At 40.0% G+C, this 21,505-nt stretch overlaps 1 protein-coding gene across 1 annotated transcript; it reads left to right on the top strand.

Moving 5' to 3' along the window:
• The first annotated feature begins 1,785 nt into the window (after positions 1–1,785).
• Positions 1,786–20,149, top strand: LOC109874689 (myosin-7-like). Its single transcript, XM_020466717.2, has 36 exons — positions 1,786–1,986; positions 2,860–3,003; positions 3,175–3,331; positions 3,429–3,456; positions 3,571–3,676; positions 3,782–3,874; positions 3,947–4,010; positions 4,112–4,210; positions 4,335–4,438; positions 6,160–6,298; positions 6,382–6,650; positions 6,776–6,946; positions 7,102–7,411; positions 7,524–7,591; positions 11,044–11,249; positions 11,332–11,455; positions 11,560–11,696; positions 11,824–12,079; positions 12,322–12,564; positions 13,940–14,116; positions 14,208–14,353; positions 14,443–14,533; positions 14,619–15,008; positions 15,105–15,231; positions 15,325–15,443; positions 15,528–15,724; positions 15,987–16,170; positions 16,310–16,475; positions 16,626–16,750; positions 16,851–17,159; positions 18,679–18,882; positions 18,964–19,260; positions 19,371–19,475; positions 19,562–19,657; positions 19,749–19,883; positions 20,051–20,149. The coding sequence occupies exons 1-36, from the start codon at positions 1,786–1,788 to the stop codon at positions 20,069–20,071; spliced, it is 5,808 nt and encodes a 1,935-aa protein (XP_020322306.1). The 3' UTR covers positions 20,072–20,149.
• Positions 20,150–21,505: the final 1,356 nt, after the last annotated feature.

The following is a 21,505-nucleotide window of genomic DNA, read 5'->3' as shown; positions in this document are numbered from 1 at the left end:
TAACTGCTCATCCAACTACTATCCTGTCCTTGGCGATGGCCCAATCAAATTCATTTATTTCTGAGTCTCTGTGTGCCTTTGAGAATGGAACATTCAGCTGTGGAACTGGAACTGACCTCGAATCCCCCGGTAAGGCTCTGACTGACAATGCAAACAGATGCACGCGATCAGTCCTCCTGTTCAAGTCCCCTAAGCCCTCTCAAATGAGGACACAGGAGGCGGCAGGAGGGGAGGATGAGGCAGATATGTGGCATGTCATTCCCACACGAGTCAGGGCGCATGCAGACCATGGTAGTTGAGCTCATATGCTATTTTTAAGAGCACATGCCAAAGTGCACTGAAAAGACCTTTGATGGCCATTTTACATATCAATAATGACTGAGACAAACGTTTTTAAAAACAACAACATATATTGTAAATACAAAATCATGTACCTACATTGAACCTACAAGGGTACATGAACCATCCTCTGGCTATTCTCAAAGTCTCTTAAGTCTCTCTTTCAGACTGCAGATAGTGTTTTAATCTGATGGTAAATGGTGAAACTGTCACTGACATTGAACCCACGGGGCAGTGACAGGCGGTTGGCAGGACAATGAAAAGTGTCTCTGAAGTATTGACTCTGGCGGACCCTGGTGGATCGGACCCAAGCAAACTTTAACCAACTCATTATAAGCCTATCAAGATATGATGAGTGTTCCTACAAAAGGGCACTCTTCGTGACAGGTTGGCGGCATGATTGGATTTTGAAGATTTTATACCTGGTGTGCTAACGATGTAATAACAATGAGTGTTATTTTGAAGTTATAGCTCAACCACTTAGTTCTGATATCATTAGGAGAGCAAAGGTCAAAATTATATTTCAAATTTCACATTTCCGAGAGGAACAGGAATGAGCCAAATCCTATGACTATAAATAACATGGAGTTATAACAAGATTGTAGCAACACTATTCAACGCAAATGTTTGTGTTGGATCAGCTAGGTGTTTCAATCAGTCAATGTGACCTTATCAAAAAAATGGTTGGATGAGTGTGATAATGTTGATTTACACCAGCACATTCACCTGTGAACATGGCAATCTCTGCCGTTCCCCTTGGGAATTGGGAGTGGTGCTGTGGATGAGACAGATGGAGATCTAGGAAAATGGATGGCCAAAATGAGATGCATTATAACAAACCTGACATCCAGTTGAACAGAGATAACAAAGAAGATGAAACAGACAAAACTTGACAGTGGTAGATGAAGTGTTGGGGCTTTAGTAATGAGAGCTTGTATAAGTATGACTCACAGGAAAGACATTTGAAATTCCTGGACATTATCCCATAAAATCACAATGGAGCTGTGGAAGCCCGGTCAAGGGAATGGAGCCAGACAACAATGCTCATCTCTAGGCAAGAGTGGCATGTCCCTCAACAGTCATTTGTGAGTCAGTGGGTGATAGTGAGGATTGTGTGTGTTGTGGGGAGGGGGGTCATGGGGTTACAGTGTTCTTGGCCTTTTAAGGCAGGGCCAACAGGGGTTAAATATGATCTCTGCTATTGCAGGGATAAAGTTCTGATGCCTCCATTCATCTTCACCTCTTAGCAGTGTTGAAGGTAAATGAACACTCCGTAAACTATTATCGAGTGATAATTATTACATACATTTAAATCTAATTGTAGGATTTATTACTGTTCTTTTGACAAATGATTAGTGGTTTAATGAGACATGTATGGTGGAAATGTAAAATGTAACAAAGTAACCTTGAACTAATTTGGCATTCTCTCTTGCTCACAGTGCAACCATGGGTGATGCTGAGATGGCGGTGTTTGGGGCGGCAGCCCAGTACCTGAGGAAATCTGACCGGGAGCGTCTGGAGGCCCAGACTCGTCCCTTCGACATGAAGAAGGAATTCTTTGTACCAGACCCCGTGGAGGAGTTTGTCAAGGTGTCCGTCACCAGCCGCGAAGGAGACTTGGTCACTGTGCAGACGCAGAAAGGGAAGGTCAGTGCTTTACTTCAAATGACCAAGTTGAATTCTGCTTCCCTTTTCCCCCCCAGAACAAGGTTGTAAAATCATGCAGAATTAAGTGGTTAACAAATCCTTGTTCACGTTGCAGGCCTTAATGCTCAAATCCGTTTTGTTTTTCAAATCAGTTTTGGAATACTGAATGTCCAAACAGCAAGTTACAAATGACCAAATCGGATGTGTGTATTCAGACAGCAGTCATTTGCTGACATAGCTACGCTAGTTGTCATAGTACTGACGGGTGTGTTGGCAGTGGTGGAGGTTGATTAGTGTAGGATGACCCTTCCAAAAGGGTTCTTCAGCGGTCCCCATAGGAGAACCCTTTTTGGTTCCAGGTAAAACTATTTTGGATTCCATGTAGAACTCTCTGTGGAAAGGGTTCTACATGGAACGCAAACGAGTTATACCTGGAGTTATACCTGAACCTTATTGGTTCTAGATAGCACCTTTATTTCTAAGAATATTTAACTCAGAAGTTATGTAGCAAGCTAAGGTGACAACAATGCCTGCCACAGACATTTCCCAGTTGCTTTGAATGTTCAAAATCATAGTGTAAGAACACTTTTAAAGCCTCAAAGGATAAGATGATCCAACTTTCAAAAGTAGTCCTTTTCGGCTAGCCTCAGTCGTCAACTAGCTAGGTAGCTGTTTAGATTTCCAGGACAGGAATAAGATTTGTATCTGATTTCAAACCACCTTCATATGCGATTTGGAACATTTATTCCATTTTCTTTTTGGCTGTTCAGACTGCAAGAAAAATAACAGATTTGAATCGAATATGAGTCACTTCAAACTGCCAATGTGAACAAGGCTCAACTGTCTTTACATAATCTCTCTAATTTCTCACAGACTCTCACCTTCAAAGACTCTCAGATTATGCAACAGAATCCTCCCAAATTTGACAAGATTGATGACATGGCCATGCTGACCTTCCTCCACGAGCCTGCTGTTCTGTACAACCTCAAAGAGCGTTACGCAGCATGGATGATCTATGTGAGCACATGAGAGTCACTTCATCATTAAGTTCGAAATTTGAATCTTAAATTGACAACTTTTTCTATGTAAATTATCCCCACCAAAACTATAGTAATTACTTTCCAATGTTAGGCCTTAATTCTTCCACTTAAAATGTTATGCACTTTCAACTGAATATATATTTTACAGACCTACTCAGGGCTGTTCTGCGTCACTGTCAACCCCTACAAGTGGCTGCCAGTGTATGATCCATCTGTGGTCATAGCCTATAGAGGCAAGAAGAGGCAAGAAGCTCCTCCCCACATTTTCTCTATCTCTGACAATGCCTATCAGAACATGTTGACAGGTAAACTAAAATAGTTACTTTAGAAAATATGTAAGGGAATCATTATGATAATTAATTCTGATAATTGTATAAAATTGCATTTTTATAACCTGTATAGACCGTGAGAACCAGTCTATTCTGATCACGTAAGTAATCCACTACCCATTCTACTCACATGCTATTAAAAAGAGTGTTATCTGTCATGTTACATAAGATAGTGTGATAAATGCTATTTTTAAAAAAGATTACTGTGTTTCCAGTGGAGAATCTGGTGCTGGAAAGACTGTGAACACCAAGAGAGTCATCCAGTACTTTGCAAGCATTGCAGCTAGTGGCGGGAAGAAAGATGCAGCCGCCCAAAACAAGGTATTCAATCTGAGACAGCTTTGACATGCATATTTTCATGATTGAGCAATTTTGTAGCTATTTGTAAAGCTAAGCATCTAACATGTGTTTCTATACCATTCTAAGGGAACTCTGGAGGATCAAATCATCCAGGCTAACCCAGCCCTGGAAGCCTTTGGTAACGCCAAGACCATCAGAAATGACAACTCCTCAAGATTTGTGAGTTTCTGATGGATATTCTTATACAGCATTAATCACCCAAAAATAAACTAACAAAACTATTCTATTTAGGGTAAATTTATCAGGATTCATTTTGACACTCGAGGAAAGCTTGCTTCTGCTGATATTGGGACATGTAAGTCCAAAGATAACAGACTTTGAAAAATCAGTGAGAAATTGTCAACAGTGGCTGTAAGAAATGTATTTGTCTACTGTTCTAAATCACCTTCTTTCCAGACCTTCTGGAGAAATCTCGTGTCACTTTTCAGCTGAAGGCTGAGAGGGACTACCACATCTTCTATCAGATCTTGTCAAACAAGAAACCTGAATTACTGGGTCAGTACCACAATTAGATAACAATGGTGTATTGACTGCATTAATTTGTGTAGTGTAATAATAAGTAATAGCATATCTATATTTGTCTTTCTATGTCTCTCTCCCCGGCCTCATGGGTATACAGAGATGTTGCTGGTGACAGCTAATCCCTATGACTACGCCTTCATCTCCCAGGGGGAGACAACTGTGTTGTCTATTGATGACGCTGATGAACTGATGGCAACAGATGTGAGTTAATTATTCACCGTCACTCTGGCCCCTGAATTTTGGTATTTTGGTATTCTTTCATTTGGGAAAACAAAGTGTTGTCTTGTTGAATTTCAAGCCAGCTTGTTATGTTGCATACAACACCAGACAATGTTTGGACACACCTACTCATTCAAGGGATTTTCTTAATTTTTTATTGCTTTCTACATTGTAGAATACTAGTGAAGACATCAAAACTATGAAATAACACATATGGAATCACCAAGAAAGTGCTAAACAAATCTAAATATATTTTGTATTTGAGATTCTTCAAAGTAGCCACACTTTGCCTTGATAACAGCTTTGTACACTCTTGGCATTCTCTCAACCAGCTTCACGAGGTAGTCAACTGAAATGCATTTCAATTAACAGGTGTGCCTTCTTAAAAGTTAATTTGTTTAATTTATTTCCTTTATTAATGCGTTTGAGCCAATCAGTTGTGTTGTGACAAGGTAGGGGGGTATACAGAAGATGGCCCTATTTGGTAAAAGACCAAGTCCATATTATGCTAAGAACAGCTGAAATAAGCAAAGAGAAACAACACTCCATCATTACTTTAAGACATGAAGGTCAGTCAATCCGGAAAATGTCAAGAACTTTGAAAGTTTCTTAAAGTGCAGTCGCAAAAACCATCAAGCGCTATGGTGAAACTGGCTCTCATGAGGACCGCCACAGGAAAGGCAGACCCAGAATTACCTCTGCTGCAGAGGATAAGTTCATTAGAGTTAACTGCACCTCAGATTGCAGCCCAAATAAATGCTTCACAGAGTTCAAGTAACAGACACATCTCAACATCAACAAAAATCTGTCCTTTAAAACCCCCCACTGATATCTCCAAATTGGAGACTTTTGGTTGCAACCGCTGTGTCTTTGTGAGACGCCAATTAGGTGAACGGATGATCTCCTCATGTGTGGTTCCCACCCACCGTGAAGCATAGAGGAGGTGTGATGGAGTGGGGGTGCTTTGCTGGTGACACTGTCTGTGATTTTTTTTTTCAATTCAAGGCACACTTAACCAGCATGGTTACCGCAGCATTCTGCAGCGGTATGCCATCCCATCTGGTTTGTGCTTAGTGGGACTATCATTTGTTTTTCAACAGGACAATGATCCAAAACACACCAGGCTGTGTAAGGGCTATTTGATCAAGGAGAGTGATGGAGTGGCACATCAAATGACCTGGCCTCCACAATCGCCCAATCACCCAACTTTGGGATGAGTTGGACTGCAGAGTGAAGGAAAAGAAGCCAACAAGTGCTCAGCATATGCGGGAACTCCTTCAAGACTGTTGGATAAGCATTCCTCATGAAGCTGGTTGAGAGAATGCCAAGAGTGTGAAAACTGTCATCAAGGCAAAGGGTGGCTACTTTGAAGAATCTAAAATCTCAAATATATTTTGATTTGTTTAACACTTTTTTGGTTACTACATGATGCCATATGTGTTTTTTCATAGTTTTGATATCTTCACTATTATTCTACAAAGTAGAAAATAGTTAAAGTAAAGAAAAACCCCTGGATGAGTAGGTGTGTCCATACTTTTGACTGGTACTGTTTGTCAAGTAAACATTGTAGCCTACCCTGTTCATGGTTTGAAATAATAATATCCCCTATAGTAGAGTGGTTATTACATCATGAAATGTCAGTGGGGGGTTTTAAATGACCAATTCTTACTACTACATCGCTTTGCTCTTCTTTTCCTCCACAGAATGCTTTTGATGTGCTGGGCTTTACTCAGGAGGAGAAAAACTCAGTGTATAAGCTGATTGGTGCCATCATGCACTATGGCAACATGAGTTTCAAGCAGAAACAGCGTGAGGAGCAGGCAGAGGCTGATGGCACTGAATGTGAGACCTGGCTAAAAGCCAAAAGCATTGAGATGAAATAGCTCTGTGAATCCATGGGTAAACTCACTGGTTTTCTTTCCCAGGTGCTGACAAAGTCTCATATCTCATGGGCCTGAACTCTGCTGACCTCATAAAGGGTCTCTGTCACCCAAGGGTCAAAGTAGGGAACGAGTGGGTCACAAAGGGGCAAACTGTCCAACAGGTGAACTATACCGTTGGTGCCCTTTCCAAAGCTGTGTATGAAAAGATGTTCATGTGGATGGTTGTGCGAATCAACCAGTCATTGGAGACCAAGCAGGCTCGTCAGTACTTCATTGGTGTACTGGACATTGCTGGTTTTGAGATATTTGATGTGAGTTTATAAATAGACAATTATTATCAAATATAAATTTAGGCTCTCAAAGAACACTATCAAGTAATATTCCCAATAGGAACCTTTATGTGAAAACCTAACTATCTAACCATCTATAATTGCAGTACAACACCTTTGAGCAGCTCTGCATCAACTTCACCAATGAAAAGCTGCAACAGTTTTTCAACCACCACATGTTTGTTCTGGAGCAAGAGGAGTACAAGAAAGAGGGAATTGAATGGGAGTTCATTGACTTTGGCATGGACTTGCAGGCTTGCATTGACCTTATTGAGAAGGTAACTGAAATACTGTAAAGGCAAGTGAGCCGTTAACTGCATCTATGGACCAAATTAAATATTATATGATACATACTACTAAATATGATTGTATCAGACAACAACCTCTCAGTAGAGTCAAGTGAACTATCTTACCTCTACCTTCTTCCTCTCAGCCAATGGGTATCATGTCCATCCTTGAAGAGGAGTGCATGTTCCCCAAGGCCAGCGATGCTACCTTTAAAACCAAGCTTTACGACAACCATCTTGGAAAATCCAACAACTTCCAGAAGCCCAGGCTTATCAAAGGGAAACCAGAGGCCCATTTTGCCCTGGCTCACTATGCTGGTACTGTGGACTACAACATCAGCAACTGGCTGATGAAGAACAAGGATCCCTTAAATGAAACTGTTGTAGGACTGTACCAGAAGTCTGCAATGAAGTTACTGGCTATCCTGTTTGCCAATTATGCTAGTGCAGACTCAGGTATTGTACACTTGGTCAGATATTCACATTTCAATAAGACTGATCTTCATAAAGAGTGCCTGAATGACTGAAGGATTTCTGTAGGCTTCATTTCTTAATTTTCTAACTTCAGCTGACAGTGGGAAGAAGGAGAAAAAGAAAAAGGGATCATCTTTCCAAACGGTGTCAGCACTTCACAGGGTATGTAGTTGCATTGTTTTATACAGCAAAATATTATTTAAAAATGAAATAATCTCCAAAATATTGCTATTTTTTAAAAACAAGCTATAGAAAGATTGTTGCAATTTCAGTTTCATTCACCAGAAAAGACAGAACAAATATTACAACAAAAATGATGGTTAAACTCAAATATCCTAATTGATAAAAAAACATTTTTTTTAAAGGTGCAATCTTTGTAAATTATATCATAAATAGGACTGGTGGAGTTATGTCACACATGAAGCTAACAAAAATGTATATAAATGTCTGCTCTACCCCAAATTAAAACAAACTAGTTGCAGCATTACCACAAAAATGGAAGAGGCAAGTGGAAGGGGGAGAAAGTAAGGAACTTGTCAGTCGGTCCTGCATTAAAGACCAAAATTGTTTAAAGAAAAGTCTGATAAATAAAAAAGTATTGACAGCTGTGCCATATAGATTTGCAAAATAGTTAGGGAGAGATTTTCGATCTACCGATTCCATGGCACATGGTTTATAAACTGATACACAAAACGAAGCCGGATGAAAAATGTAGAGTTTTTCAATTTGAATTATTATACAAAATTCCTGCAACCAATAGAATGTTATATATATATGGGGGATACAACCATCCCAGCTCTGCAGAGACAGAATCATTAGAACATTCGTTTTGGTACCGTTCATATGTAGTTTGTTTTTGGTTGCAGGTTCAGGAATGGCTGAAGAATTGCAACATTTACCTCGAGCTAACTATGCAAATAGCACTGATGGGTGATTTGAAAAGTCATAATCAATCGACCAATAATATAATAAAACTCTTGTAAAAAATGTGTATCTTCAATCTACAACCTGTAGAAACTATGATAATAGAAAGGTTCATAACTTTTGTGAAACAATCACAGCACAGTTGAAAAATTATTGGCACATAGTAATCAAAAACTGGATGGTCTTCAGAAATAGATGGGAGGGGTTGAGGGTAGCTGAAGGATGGGACTTAAAAACAAACAAAAGATAACCATTGTAAAATATACTGTGTCCGTAAAATGTATATACTGTACTATGAATAAACTGGATGAGGAAGCCTAAGTGTTGTTGTCCAATAGTTTACCTTAATTAGGGGAGGGGTGGTAGGGTTAGGGGAAAATATATATGTAAAATATATATTTATTTACCTAGGCAAGTCAGTTAAAAGGATCCACCCATTTATTTCAATATTCGCCTAAAATGACATACCTAAATCTAACTGCCTGTAACTCAGGCCCTGAAGAAAGGATATGCATATTCTTGGTACCATTTGAAAGGAAACACTTTGAAGTTTGTGGAAATGTGAAAGGAATGTAGGAGAATATAACACAATACATCTGGTAAAAGATAATACATAGAAAAAAACAACTGTTCTTTTGTATTTTTTTTGTACCATCATCTTTGAAATGCAAGAGAAAAACCCTAATGTATTATTCCAGCCCAGCTGCAAATGACATTTTGTCCACTAGATGGCAGCAGTGTATGTAGAACGTTTTAGATGGACCATTGCATTTCCGTTCAAAATGTTATATCAAGACTGCCCAAGTGTGCCAAATTTGTTTATTAATAACTTTTCATGTTCAAAATTGTGTACTCTCCTCAAACAATAGCATGGTATTCTTTCACTGTAATAGCTACTGTAAATTGGACAGTGCAGTTAGATTAGCATATTTAAGCAACCTCATGCTAATCGCATTAGCCTATGTTAGCTCAACCGTCCCGTGGGTGGGACACCGATCCGGTAGAGTTTCATTAAGAACAAATTCTTATTTACGATGATGGCCTACCAGAAGGCAAAAGGGATTGCATGGCAGCAACATATGCAAACACAGCATGGTAGCAACACAACATAACAACACAACATAACAAAAACATGATAGCAACACAACATGGCAGCAGCACAACTTAGTAACAGCACAAAACATTATTGGGCACAGACAACAGCACAAAGGGCAAGAAGGTAATAATAGTAAAGACATCAAAACTATGAAATAACACATATGGAATCATGTAGTAACCAAAAAAAGAGTTAAACAAATCAAAATAGATTTTAGATGTTAGATTCTTCAAAGTAGCCACCCTTTGCCTTGATGACTGCTTTGCACACTCTTGGCATTCTCTCAATCAGCTTTACCTGGAATGCTTTTACAACAGTCTTAAAGGAGTTCCCACATATGCTGAGCACTTGTTGGCTGCTTTTCCTTCACTTTGCGGTCCAATTCATCCCAAACCATCTCAATTGGTTTGAGGTCAGGTGATTGTGGAGGCTAGGTCATCTGATGCAGTACTCCATCACTCTCCTTATTGGTCAAATAGCCCTTACACAGCCTGGAGGTGTGTTGGGTCATTGTCATGTTGAAAAACAAATGATAGTTCTACTATGCACAAACCAGATGGGATGGCGTATCGCTGCAGAATGCTGTGGTAGCCATGCTGGTTAAGTGCCGCTTGAATTCTAATTAAATCACAGACAATGTCACCAGCAAAGCATCCCCACACCATCATACCTCCTCCTCTATGCTTCACGGTGGAAACTACACATGCAGAGATCACCCGTTCACATACTCTGCGTCTCACAAAGACATGGCAGTTGGAACCAAAAATCTCACATTTGGACTCATCAAACCAAAAGGACAGATTTCCACCGGTCTAATGTTCATTGCTCGTGTTTCTTGGCCCAAGCAAGTCTCTTATTCTTATTGATGTCCTTTAGTAGTAGTTTCTTTGCAATTTCTTCCTTTGCAATTCGACCATGAAGCTCCGATTCACACAGTCTCCTCTGAACAGTTGATGTTGAGATGTGTCTGTTACTTGAACTCTCAGAAGCATTTATTTGGGCTGCAATTTCTGAGGCTGGTATCTCTAATAAACTTATCCTCTGCAGCTGAGGTAACTCTGGGTCTTCATTTCCTGTGGCGGTCCAGTTTCATCATAGCGCTTTATGTTTTTTTGCAAAGAAGGAAAGAAATTCCACAAATGAACATTTAACAAGGCCCACTTGTCAATTGAAATGCATTCGAGGTGACTACCTCATGAAGCTGGTTGAGAGAATGCCAAGAGTGTGCAAAGTTGTCATCAAGGCAAAGAGTGGCTACTTTGAAGAATCTCAAATATAACATATATTTTGATTTGTTTAACACTTCTTTGGTTACTACATGATTCCATATGTGTTATTTCATAGTTCTGATGTATTTGCTGTTATTCTACAATGTAGAAAGCAGTAAACATTTTTTTTTTTTACTTTGATGAGTAGGTGTGTTAAAAATGTTGACTGGTACTGTATTTATATTTACCCAAAAAAATCTATGAGGGATTGGAAATTATGCAGAAAATTACATTGATGGAAGTCACAATATTAAAGCTGATCTTCCCCCATAACATTTTTTTCTGGTAAAACTTTGGTAACTGTGGGAATTCACTCTCTACCACAGGAAAACCTGAACAAGCTGATGACCAACTTGAGGTCTACTCACCCTCACTTTGTGCGCTGCATCATCCCCAATGAGACCAAGACTCCTGGGGCCATGGAGAATCCTCTGGTCATGCACCAGCTGCGCTGTAACGGTGTGCTGGAAGGAATCAGGATCTGCAGAAAGGGCTTCCCGAATAGAATCCTGTATGGAGACTTCAGGCAAAGGTATTGTAAAATATAATACAGTTCTATCCCCTTTTAATCATGTAACACATTTAAATATTATTTACCAGTTTCCTTCTTACAGATATCGCATATTGAATCCTGCTGCTAACCCTGAGGGAACATTCATTGACAGCAAGAAAGGAGCTGAGAAACTGTTGGGTTCGCTCGACATCGATCACCAGCAGTACAAGTTTGGACATACCAAGGTAAGATTCAAAGCAAGGCATGGATGAAATCCTAGGAGCGTTGTACTGAAGCGCATTGTTCTTGAATTTTAAATTACATTTCACTAAAATATTATTTTTGTTAGGTGTTCTTCAAGGCTGGCCTTCTGGGTCTATTAGAGGAGATGAGAGATGAGCGCCTGTCCAAAATTATCACTGGTATTCAAGCCAGAGCCCATGGTGTTCTGTCACGAATGGAGTATAAGAAGATCCTTGACCACAGGTATTTATATTGATACGCTATAAAATGTAGACATCTGAAGTAGTTTTTCAGTTTATTCACATAGCACTGGTGTGGGAATATAGTCCCACATATGAACATGTTAAACTTACCAATGGTTTTCTTCAAGGGAGGCATTGCTTGTCATCCAACGGAATATCCGTGCATTCATGGTGGTCAAGAATTGGCCCTGGATGAAGCTGTACTTCAAGATCAAGCCTCTGCTGAAATCTGCTGATGCCGAGAAGGAGTTGGCCAACTTGAAGGTAGAATTCATCAAGCTTAAAGAAGCATTTTCCAAGTCTGAGACTCGCAGAAAGGAATTAGAGGAAAAGATGGTCTCTCTTCTAAAAGAAAATTATGATCTCCAGCTTCATGTCCAGGCGGTGAGTTACATTTATAATCACATTTCCAAAAATTATAATGTTGTGGCTGACTGTGGTATCAAGCTTTGGTCTTCAACAATCTACTACAAAATCTACCATACGTACATCTTTACCAAAAAGCTAGCTTTCAGTACAGGGTGGCAAGGATACTGACATGTCACACAACTTCAATTACACTGTGCTGTCAATTGTATGTTGTTTGTATGTTGTTTGTATGTATATATTTACGAGGTGTTTGGCAGGAGCAAGATAATCTCTGTGATGCAGAGGAGCGATGTGAGGAGCTGATCAAAAACAAGATCCAGCTTGAGGCCAAAGGCAAAGATCTGATGGAAAGACTGGAGGATGAAGAGGAAATAAATGCAGAACTGACTGCTAAGAAGAGGAAGCTGGAGGATGAGTGCTCTGAGTTAAAGAAGGATATTGATGATCTGGAGCTCATTCTGGCTAAAGTGGAGAAGGAAAAGCATGCCACTGAGAACAAGGTAATTCTTAATTGTTGAATCTGTATGAAGAACACAAAACATTTTTTAAAAGGTTAAAAGCAGTGTGCTCAGCCTACACTACCGGTCAAACGTTGAGGAGACTAAATTACTTGGTGTGTTACCTTAGATTGTAAACTGTCATGGTCAAAACTTATACGGTACCAGTCAAAAGTTTGGACACACCTACTCATTCAAGGGTTTCTCTTTATTTTTACTACTTTCTACATTGTAGAATAATAGTGAAGACATCAAAACTATGTAATAACACATATGGAATCATGCAGTAACCAAAGAATTGTTTAACAAATCAAAATATATTTTATATTTGAGATTCTTCAAATAGCAACCCTTTTCCTTGATGACAGCTGTGCACACTCTTGGCATTCTCTCAACCTGCATCACCTGGAATGCTTTTCCAACAGTCTTGAAGGAGTTCCCACATATGCTGAGCACTTGTTGGCTGCTTTTCCTTCACTCTGTGGTCCAAATCTCAAATTTGTTCTTCCAATTTGGACTCCAGACCAAAGGGCAAATTTCCACCGGTCTAATGTCCATTGCTCGTGTTTCTTGGCCCAAGCAAGTCTCTTCTTCTTATTGGTGTGCTTTAGTAGTGGTTTCTTTGCAGCAATTTGACCATGAAGGCCTGATTCACACAGTCAACTCTGAACAGTTGATGTTGAGATGTGTCTGTTACTGAACTCTATGAAGCATTTATTTGGGCTGCAATTTCTGAGGCTGGTAAGTCTAATGAACTTATCCTCTGCAGCAGAGGTAACTCTTCCATTCCAGTGGCGGTCCTCATGAGGGTCAGTTTCATCATAGCGCTTGATGTTTTTTGCGACTTGAAACTTTCAAAGTTCTTAAAATGTTCTGTATTGACTGACCTTCATGTTTTAAAGTAATGATGGACTGTTGTTTCTCTTTGCTTATTTCAGCTGTTCTTGCCATAATATGGACTTGGTCTTTTACCAAATAGGGCTATCTTCTGTATACCCCCCTACCTTGTCACAACACAACTGATTGGCTCAAACGCATTAAGGAAAGAAATTCCACAAATGAACTTTTAAGAAGGCACACTTGTTAATTGAAATACATTCCAGGTGACTACCTCATGAAGCAGGTTGAGAGAATGCCAAGAGTGTACAAAGCTGTCATCATCAAGGCAAAGTGTGGCTACTTTGAAGAATATCAAATATAACATATATTTTGATTTGTTGAACACCTTTTTGGTTACTACATGATTCCATATGTATTATTTCATAGTTTTGATGTCTTCACTATTATTCTACAATGTAGAAAGTAGTAAAAAAAAAGGAAATCCCTTGAGTAGGTGTTCTAAAACTTTTGACCGGTAGTGCATGTTGTCTGTTCACAGGTGAAGAACCTGATTGAGGAAATGGCAGCTCTGGATGAAATCATTGCCAAGCTGACAAAGGAAAAGAAAGCTCTTCAAGAAGCTCACCAGCAAACACTGGACGACCTACAGAGTGAGGAGGACAAAGTCAACAATCTAACCAAGGCCAAGGCTAAGCTAGAGCAACAAGTTGATGATGTGAGATCCTATTTAGAGATTAGATGGTCTTTAAATGGAAAAAATGCTAACAATCAGCTAGAAATTGTAATTTGCTTCTTATCCTCTGAAGCTTGAAGGGTCCCTTGAGCAAGAGAAAAAGGTGCGAATGGATCTTGAAAGAGCCAAGAGGAAGCTGGAGGGTGATTTAAAGCTGTCCCAGGACAGTGTAATGGACCTGGAGAATGATAAACAACAGCTAGAGGAACGCCTCAAGAAGTAAGATTAAAATCATCACAAAATATTACATTCTACTGCAAACAAATGCATAAACAAGCTACCAATGAATTATTCCACTGATTCCACAGGAAGGACTTTGAAACCGGTAATCTTATCTGTAGGATTGAAGATGAACAGGGCATAATAATTCAACTTCAAAAGAGGTTGAAGGAGCTTCAGGTAATGAAAAAGTACGACATCCTTAATCGATTTTAACTCTTCAACCATTTGTATATTTTACCATGATGATGCCATTTTGTGCTAGGCCCGTGTAGAGGCACTGGAAGAGGAGCTTGAGGCAGAAAGAACTGCCCGAGCCAAGGTGGAGAAGCAAAGAGCAGACTTGGCCAGAGAGCTGGAGGAGATCAGTGAGAGGCTGGAGGAGGCTGGCGGAGCCACTGTGGTCCAGATTGAGATGAACAAGAAGAGGGAGATGGAGTTCCAGAAACTCCGCAGAGACCTTGAAGAGGCCACTCTGCAACACGAGGCAACAGCTGCCTCACTCAGAAAGAAACAAGCTGACAGTGTGGCTGACCTGGGGGAGCAGGTAGACAACCTTCAGAGAGTGAAGCAGAAACTGGAGAAGGAAAAGAGCGAACTTAGGCTAGAGCTGGATGATGTCCTCTCCAACATGGAACATGTTGCAAAGTCAAAGGTAAAAAAATCCATCTAAGTGAAAGTACAACGTTTTTTCTCCATTTGGTCACTGTAAACCTCTTGAATTGATTTTTTCTTGTCTTTCATCTTGAAGATTAACTTGGAGAAGTTGAGTAGAACTCTAGAGGACCAAGCCAATGAATACAGGACCAAGTATGAGGAAACCCAAAGATCCCTCAATGACATTACAAATCAAAAAGCCCGACTTCAAGCCGAGAATGGTAGGTAGAATAACTTTTGTCTCTGGATATTGCAATAAATACTCTGAATGAGGTAACAAGATAAAGTATGTTCCTCAACCTCTTACTTTCTAGATGAGATTGGAAGACAGTTGGAAGATAAGGAATCTCTGGTCTCTCAGCTGACCAGAGGAAAGAATTCCTACAGTCAACAGCTTGAAGATCTAAAGAGACAGCTGGAGGAGGAAGTCAAGGTAATTTAGACCATTCATTTTCTTATTGATAAATGATGATGCCCTCGTCATAAAATGAATCCCATCTGTCCTTGCTCCCTTCAGGCAAAGAATGCACTATCCCATGCGGTGCAGTCTGCTCGCCATGACCATGACCTGCTTAGAGAGCAGTATGAGGAGGAGCAGGAGGCCAAGGCTGACCTGCAGCGTGGCATGTCCAAGGCTAACTCTGAGGTGGCTCAGTGGAGAACTAAGTATGAGACTGATGCCATTCAGAAAACTGAAGAACTGGAGGAAGCCAAGTGAGGAATGAGTGGTATATGTTAGAATTCTAATACCTGCTAGATAGAAGCAACATTTCTCTTTGTACAGATAGTGAACAAATACTCAATGGATCGAGTCCAAAATAATAAATTCCAACTCTAAGTAAATTTACTATTACTTAGGAATTGGTATTTTTTATTTTGGACTCGATCCCTTGAGTATTTGTGTGAACCTGAAGTTTGGAGAAGCTATGAAATGATATGCCACATTTTCTACTTTGTCTCTTCATCTACAACTCAGGAAGAAGCTGGCTCAGCGCTTGCAGGATGCTGAAGAAGCTGAGGAGGCAGTGAACGCTAAGTGTTCCTCCCTGGAGAAGACCAAACACAGACTGCAGAATGAGATTGAAGATCTCATGGTGGATGTGGAGAGGTCTAATGCTGCTGCTGCCGCCCTGGACAAGAAGCAAAGAAACTTTGACAAAGTATGCAATGCAGTTCTTCAATTTACACGTGTATCTGAATTCCTGAATTCTACACAGCAGAAACAAAATAATAGGCTTACTACAACACTTATAAAGAGTCATGATTGAAGTTAAATGGCTGCTGTATTATATCATGTAGATCCTGGCTGAATGGAAGCAGAAGTATGAGGAGTCTCAGTGTGAGCTGGAGAGCTCCCAAAAGGAGGCCAGATATCTGAGCACTGAACTCTTCAAGCTAAAGAACTCCTACGAAGAATCTTTGGATCAGCTGGAGACAATGAAGAGGGAGAACAAGAACCTTCAAGGTGAGCAAAGAGCTCTTTGTTTGAAATGTTTTCAGCTCTGCCAATGTTTACATCCATGCACTGAAGAGCAAACAGCTCTTTTGTGAAACAAGGTTCTGCAAGTGCCCAATATAGTTTTCATATTTCTTCATTGCAACACCTTTTTCTCAGAGGAGATAACTGATCTGAGTGAGCAGCTGGGTGCGGGAGGAAAGACAATTTATGAGTTGGAGAAGGTCCGTAAACAGTTGGAGCAAGAGAAGGTAGAGATCCAGTCTGCTCTGGAGGAAGCTGAGGTAAGAGTGCAATTTCAAATCTTCCCTGGTTCCGTCTGGATTGGCCATTTTACATAAACAACTGTCATTTTCAGTTTGAATCTTCTGATGTGTATTCTAGGCCTCCCTGGAGCACGAGGAGGGAAAGATCCTCAGAATTCAGCTTGAGTTAAATCAGGTCAAGGCTGAGATTGATCGCAAGTTAGCTGAGAAGGATGAGGAGATGGAGCAGTCCAAGAGAAACCTGCAGAGGAACATTGATACCCTGCAGAGTTCTCTTGAGGCAGAGTGCAGAAGTAGGAATGAGGCCCTCAGGCTGAAGAAGAAGATGGAGGGAGACCTCAATGAGATGGAGATCCAGCTTAGTCAAGCCAGCAGGCAGGCAGCTGAGGCCCAAAAACAGATGAAGAGCGTTCATGCTCATCTGAAGGTAAATTAAAACAGATTGCCATCTGACTGGGCACAAAGTGGTTGAATCAACATTGTTTCAACATAATTTGTCAACATATTGTGATGTGGAATCTATGTGGAAAATACATTAGATTTGAAAAAGTAATCAACATAAACAGTTTTGAGGGTGAAATTTCAACCACAGGATTATGTCATCATGGTAACCAAATTTCAACATAATCAAACATATAAAATATGTTGAATTTGTACCTTTCAAACAACGTCAGATCTTCAACGTTATATTCACTATAAAACTTTATTTTCTTGAAAGGCTGGGCAGCACCTACTTGAGCATTGATTTATCTACAGCTACTCTTTGGTCTCTCATCCAGGGTTTTAACCAAGTTTAGCTATAATATTTATCACTGACTATTACTAATGTGCTATCTTGAGAATGATTGTTGAGAGATCTCCACATAAAAACGAAATATATTCACTGTTGCTATAGAAGTCATTCCAAAGGTTAGTTTAACAGAGGAAATGAAATATCACCATACTATTTACGCCTATATAGCATTTGCAAAGTCATCAACAGCTTTTGTTTCAATTCAACCCAGAATTCAACTAAAAATAGACAATCCAATAGACCTAGGGTTTCAAACTCTATTTCAAATGTAACGATATTTAGTGATATTGAATTGTGTTTGGTTGCCAATGCAACCAAATTTCATCATTTGAAGGAGATATCTATTCTGCTTGGATAGTTCCATCTGTGCCAATTATTCGAGTTTTAATTCCAGTTTGTCTACAAATTAATTAATGGCACATATTGAACTATCCAAGCAGAAGACATCTCCTTCAAATGTTGATATTTGGTTGCTTTGACAACAGACCACAATTCAATATTACTTTTGTAATAAAGTAAATAGCCTAAAGTTAAGGCTATCTTAAATACTAATGTAACATTCAACCTTAAAATAAGTAGCACATCCATGGCCACATTGAGGTTACTGTAGATATACATTTCTTCCTATGTAATCATATAAGGCATGCATGTTCAAGATAGCATGCATAGGTCATCACAGGTCTGTGGAGATCTTCATAATTGCTGCAGAATCTCGAACAGCATTGATCACTTACACCATATGCTTTTAATGTAATCTCAACTGCCATCCAGGTCACTTGGTCTGCTATTAGATGAAGCACAGTAATAATGATCGGTTGTATAAATAAGCAAACTATCTGACATTGTATTCCCATTTGAACTTTGCTGTGCTTTTAAATGGTTGAAAGCATGAAAGACATAAATCAAAAATATGACATTGTTTTTTCATTGAAATTTGGTTGTGCTTTTAGATGGTTGAAAGCATGGAAATTCAACTAACTTTTGGCTGTCTTTTTGAGTGGGTGAATATAGTTTGTAATCTCACTGATCAACATCCCAACTGAATATTACCCAATTATCCACATTGAAATGACGTGGTGTGCCCAGTGGGATGGTGTGCCTAGTAGATACTGCTCAAAATGAGGTATCTCCAACCTTGCATATTTCTCTCTAGGATGCCCAAATCCAGTTGGATGACACTCTCCGTTCCAATGATGATCTGAAGGAGAACATTGCCATTGTAGAGAGACGTAACAATCTGATGCAGGCAGAGCTGCAGGAGCTAAGAACCTGTCTTGAACAGACTGAGAGAGGCCGCAAGCTGGCTGAGCAAGAACTGCTGGATGTCAATGAGAGGGTGCAGCTGCTGCACTTACAGGTAAAGTATAATCACTAATTATGGATTTCCTGCTGTAGCTGAACATTGTTACAAAGTAATTTTCTTAAAATGTATGAATAGAACACTGGCCTGCTGAATCAGAAGAAGAAACTTGAGGCTGACACTGCCCAGCTTCAGACTGAGGCAGAAGAGGCAGTGCAGGAGTGCAGAAATGCTGAAGAAAAGGCAAAGAAGGCCATTACTGATGCTGCCATGATGGCAGAGGAGCTGAAGAAAGAGCAGGACACCAGTTCTCACCTAGAGCGTATGAAGAAGAACATGGAGCAGACCATCAAGGACCTGCAGCACCGCCTGGATGAGGCTGAACAAATTGCCATGAAGGGGGGCAAGAAGCAGGTGCAGAAGCTGGAGGCCAGGGTAAGCGTAACTTTACATTACATATTGTACATGTACATACTGTACATCAGAAGACACAAAAAAGTAATACTGCACCCTGTCACATGAATGTTATTTCTTTGTTGTGACAGGTGAGGGAGCTGGAGAATGAGGTTGAGGCTGAGCAGAAGAAGTGTGCTGATGCAATCAAAGGAATTCGTAAATTTGAGAGGCGTATCAAGGAGCTGACCTACCAGGTATCTTTACTAACTCCATCATTGGCTGTCCAGTCTTTTGACCTGATAACAAATGGGGTGAACCTTTTTTTGTCTGAAATTTACAGACTGAGGAGCACCGTAAGAATATGGCCAGTCTTCAAGACCTTGCCGATAAGCTGCAGCTAAAAGTAAAATCCTACAAGAGAGCTGCAGAGGAAGCTGTAAGTGTGGACTTTATGCATTCATTCTTTAGGTACTGTCCACCTGTATTAGCTCAGGCTACATAATGTTTGTTTTGTTTCTGTACCACAGGAGGAACAGGCTAATACTAACCTGACCAAGTTCCGCAAGATACAGCATGACCTGGATGAGGCCAAGGAAAGGGCCGACATCGCTGAGTCTCAGGTCAACAAGCTGCGTGCCAAGAGCCGTGATGTTGGTTCCAAGGTTAGAATTTCTGTAAAATATATGATCTATGGTTTCTGACCCTGGCAAATGCCAAACAACGTTTCCACTATATTTTAATATATGTTTTTTATCTTTTGATGCCAAATTTCTACTCACTGGCTGTCTCTCTTTGTCTCCTTTCATTACAACATTCCCTGACATTCCAGAAAGGATTTGATGAAGAGTGAGGTTTTGGACCCTTCTGAAAATCATGTTTCTGCTGTGTGTGGTAGTGTGGAATAAAATCTCTTCAATCAGTCTGACAATTACGTCTCTTACAATGTGTCCCAGGTACCTATCCTTGGTCAGGAATTGTGTGGAATAAAATCTCTTTAAGCAGTCTGACAATTATGTATTTTCCATTGTGTCCCAGTTACCAATCCTTGGTCAGAGAGATTGAATGCTAAATTATCATCACCAAACTAGAGTATTTCGAAACATACTGAATGCAGGTTACAGTTTTTTTGTCATCAATCTTGTTCTGGAGGCAGTTCTGCAGAGTTGTCACTAGCTGGTACAGCCACGAAGTCATCAAGTCTGATTTTTAACCTAACCCTAAGCTTAACCATAACCATAACCACACTAATGCCTAACCCTAACTTAAGACCAAAAAGCAAATGCTTGTTTTCATGAATTTTTACAATAAAGCCCATTTTGACTTTGCAGCTGGCCTATATCTTGGAAAATCACAAAATTCTGCCTTCAAAAAAAACCTAACGACAATAAATGTCAACCTGCATATTGACTGCTTACTGACATTTTTAAGCCTTAATTTACAAATATTTTCCTATTCCTACTAAACAAAAAAAGTGTATAGGGTAGGACATGACCTGATTAATTAGCCAACTCTTTACCATAGCCACTTATCTACAGTATATCTATATCCATGACCATCTAAGACAGTTGGAGGGTGATGAGGCTATCTGGGGTATCATGAGGTCAAGCACCCTCTTTGACATTGGCACAGGGATAATGTTTAGAGTTAGAAGGGAACTCTAGAGGGGCCAAGCAGGGGTGCATTGACAGACAGAAAAGGCATGGGGAGTGGGGTGGGGAGGACTGTTAGGTGGATGGGCTTAAGTGTGAGAGATGAACCAAAACCGTGTTCTCGAAATAGAGCCTTAAGGAAAGCATCAGGGTGTCAACCCTAAAAAATATTTTATTCACATATATATGTTTGTTTATTTCACCTTTATTTAACCAGGTAGGCTAGTTGAGAACAAGAAAAGCAGTGCGATACAAACAACAACACAGAGTTACACATGGAAAAAACAAACATACAGTTAATAATACAATAGAAAAAGTCTATATACAGTGTGTGCAAATGAGGTAGGATAAGCGAGGTAAGGCAATAAATAGGCCATAGTGGCGAAATAATTACAATATAGCAATTAAACACTGGAGTGATAGATGTGCAGAAGATGAGTGTGCAAGTAGAGATACGGGGGTGCAAAGGAGCTAAATAAATCAAATAAATAACAGTATGGGGATGAGGTAGTTGGATGAGCTATTTACAGATGGGCTATGTACAGGTGCATTGATCTGTGAGCTGCTCTGACAGCTGGTGCTTAAAGTTAGTGAGGGAGATATGGGTCTCCAGCTTCAATGATTTTTGCAGTTCC

The sequence above is a fragment of the Oncorhynchus kisutch genome, linkage group LG30 (genome assembly GCF_002021735.2).
Source record: "Oncorhynchus kisutch isolate 150728-3 linkage group LG30, Okis_V2, whole genome shotgun sequence".
Lineage (NCBI taxonomy): Eukaryota > Metazoa > Chordata > Actinopteri > Salmoniformes > Salmonidae > Oncorhynchus > Oncorhynchus kisutch.
This window is presented reverse-complemented; position numbering and strand designations above follow the sequence as displayed.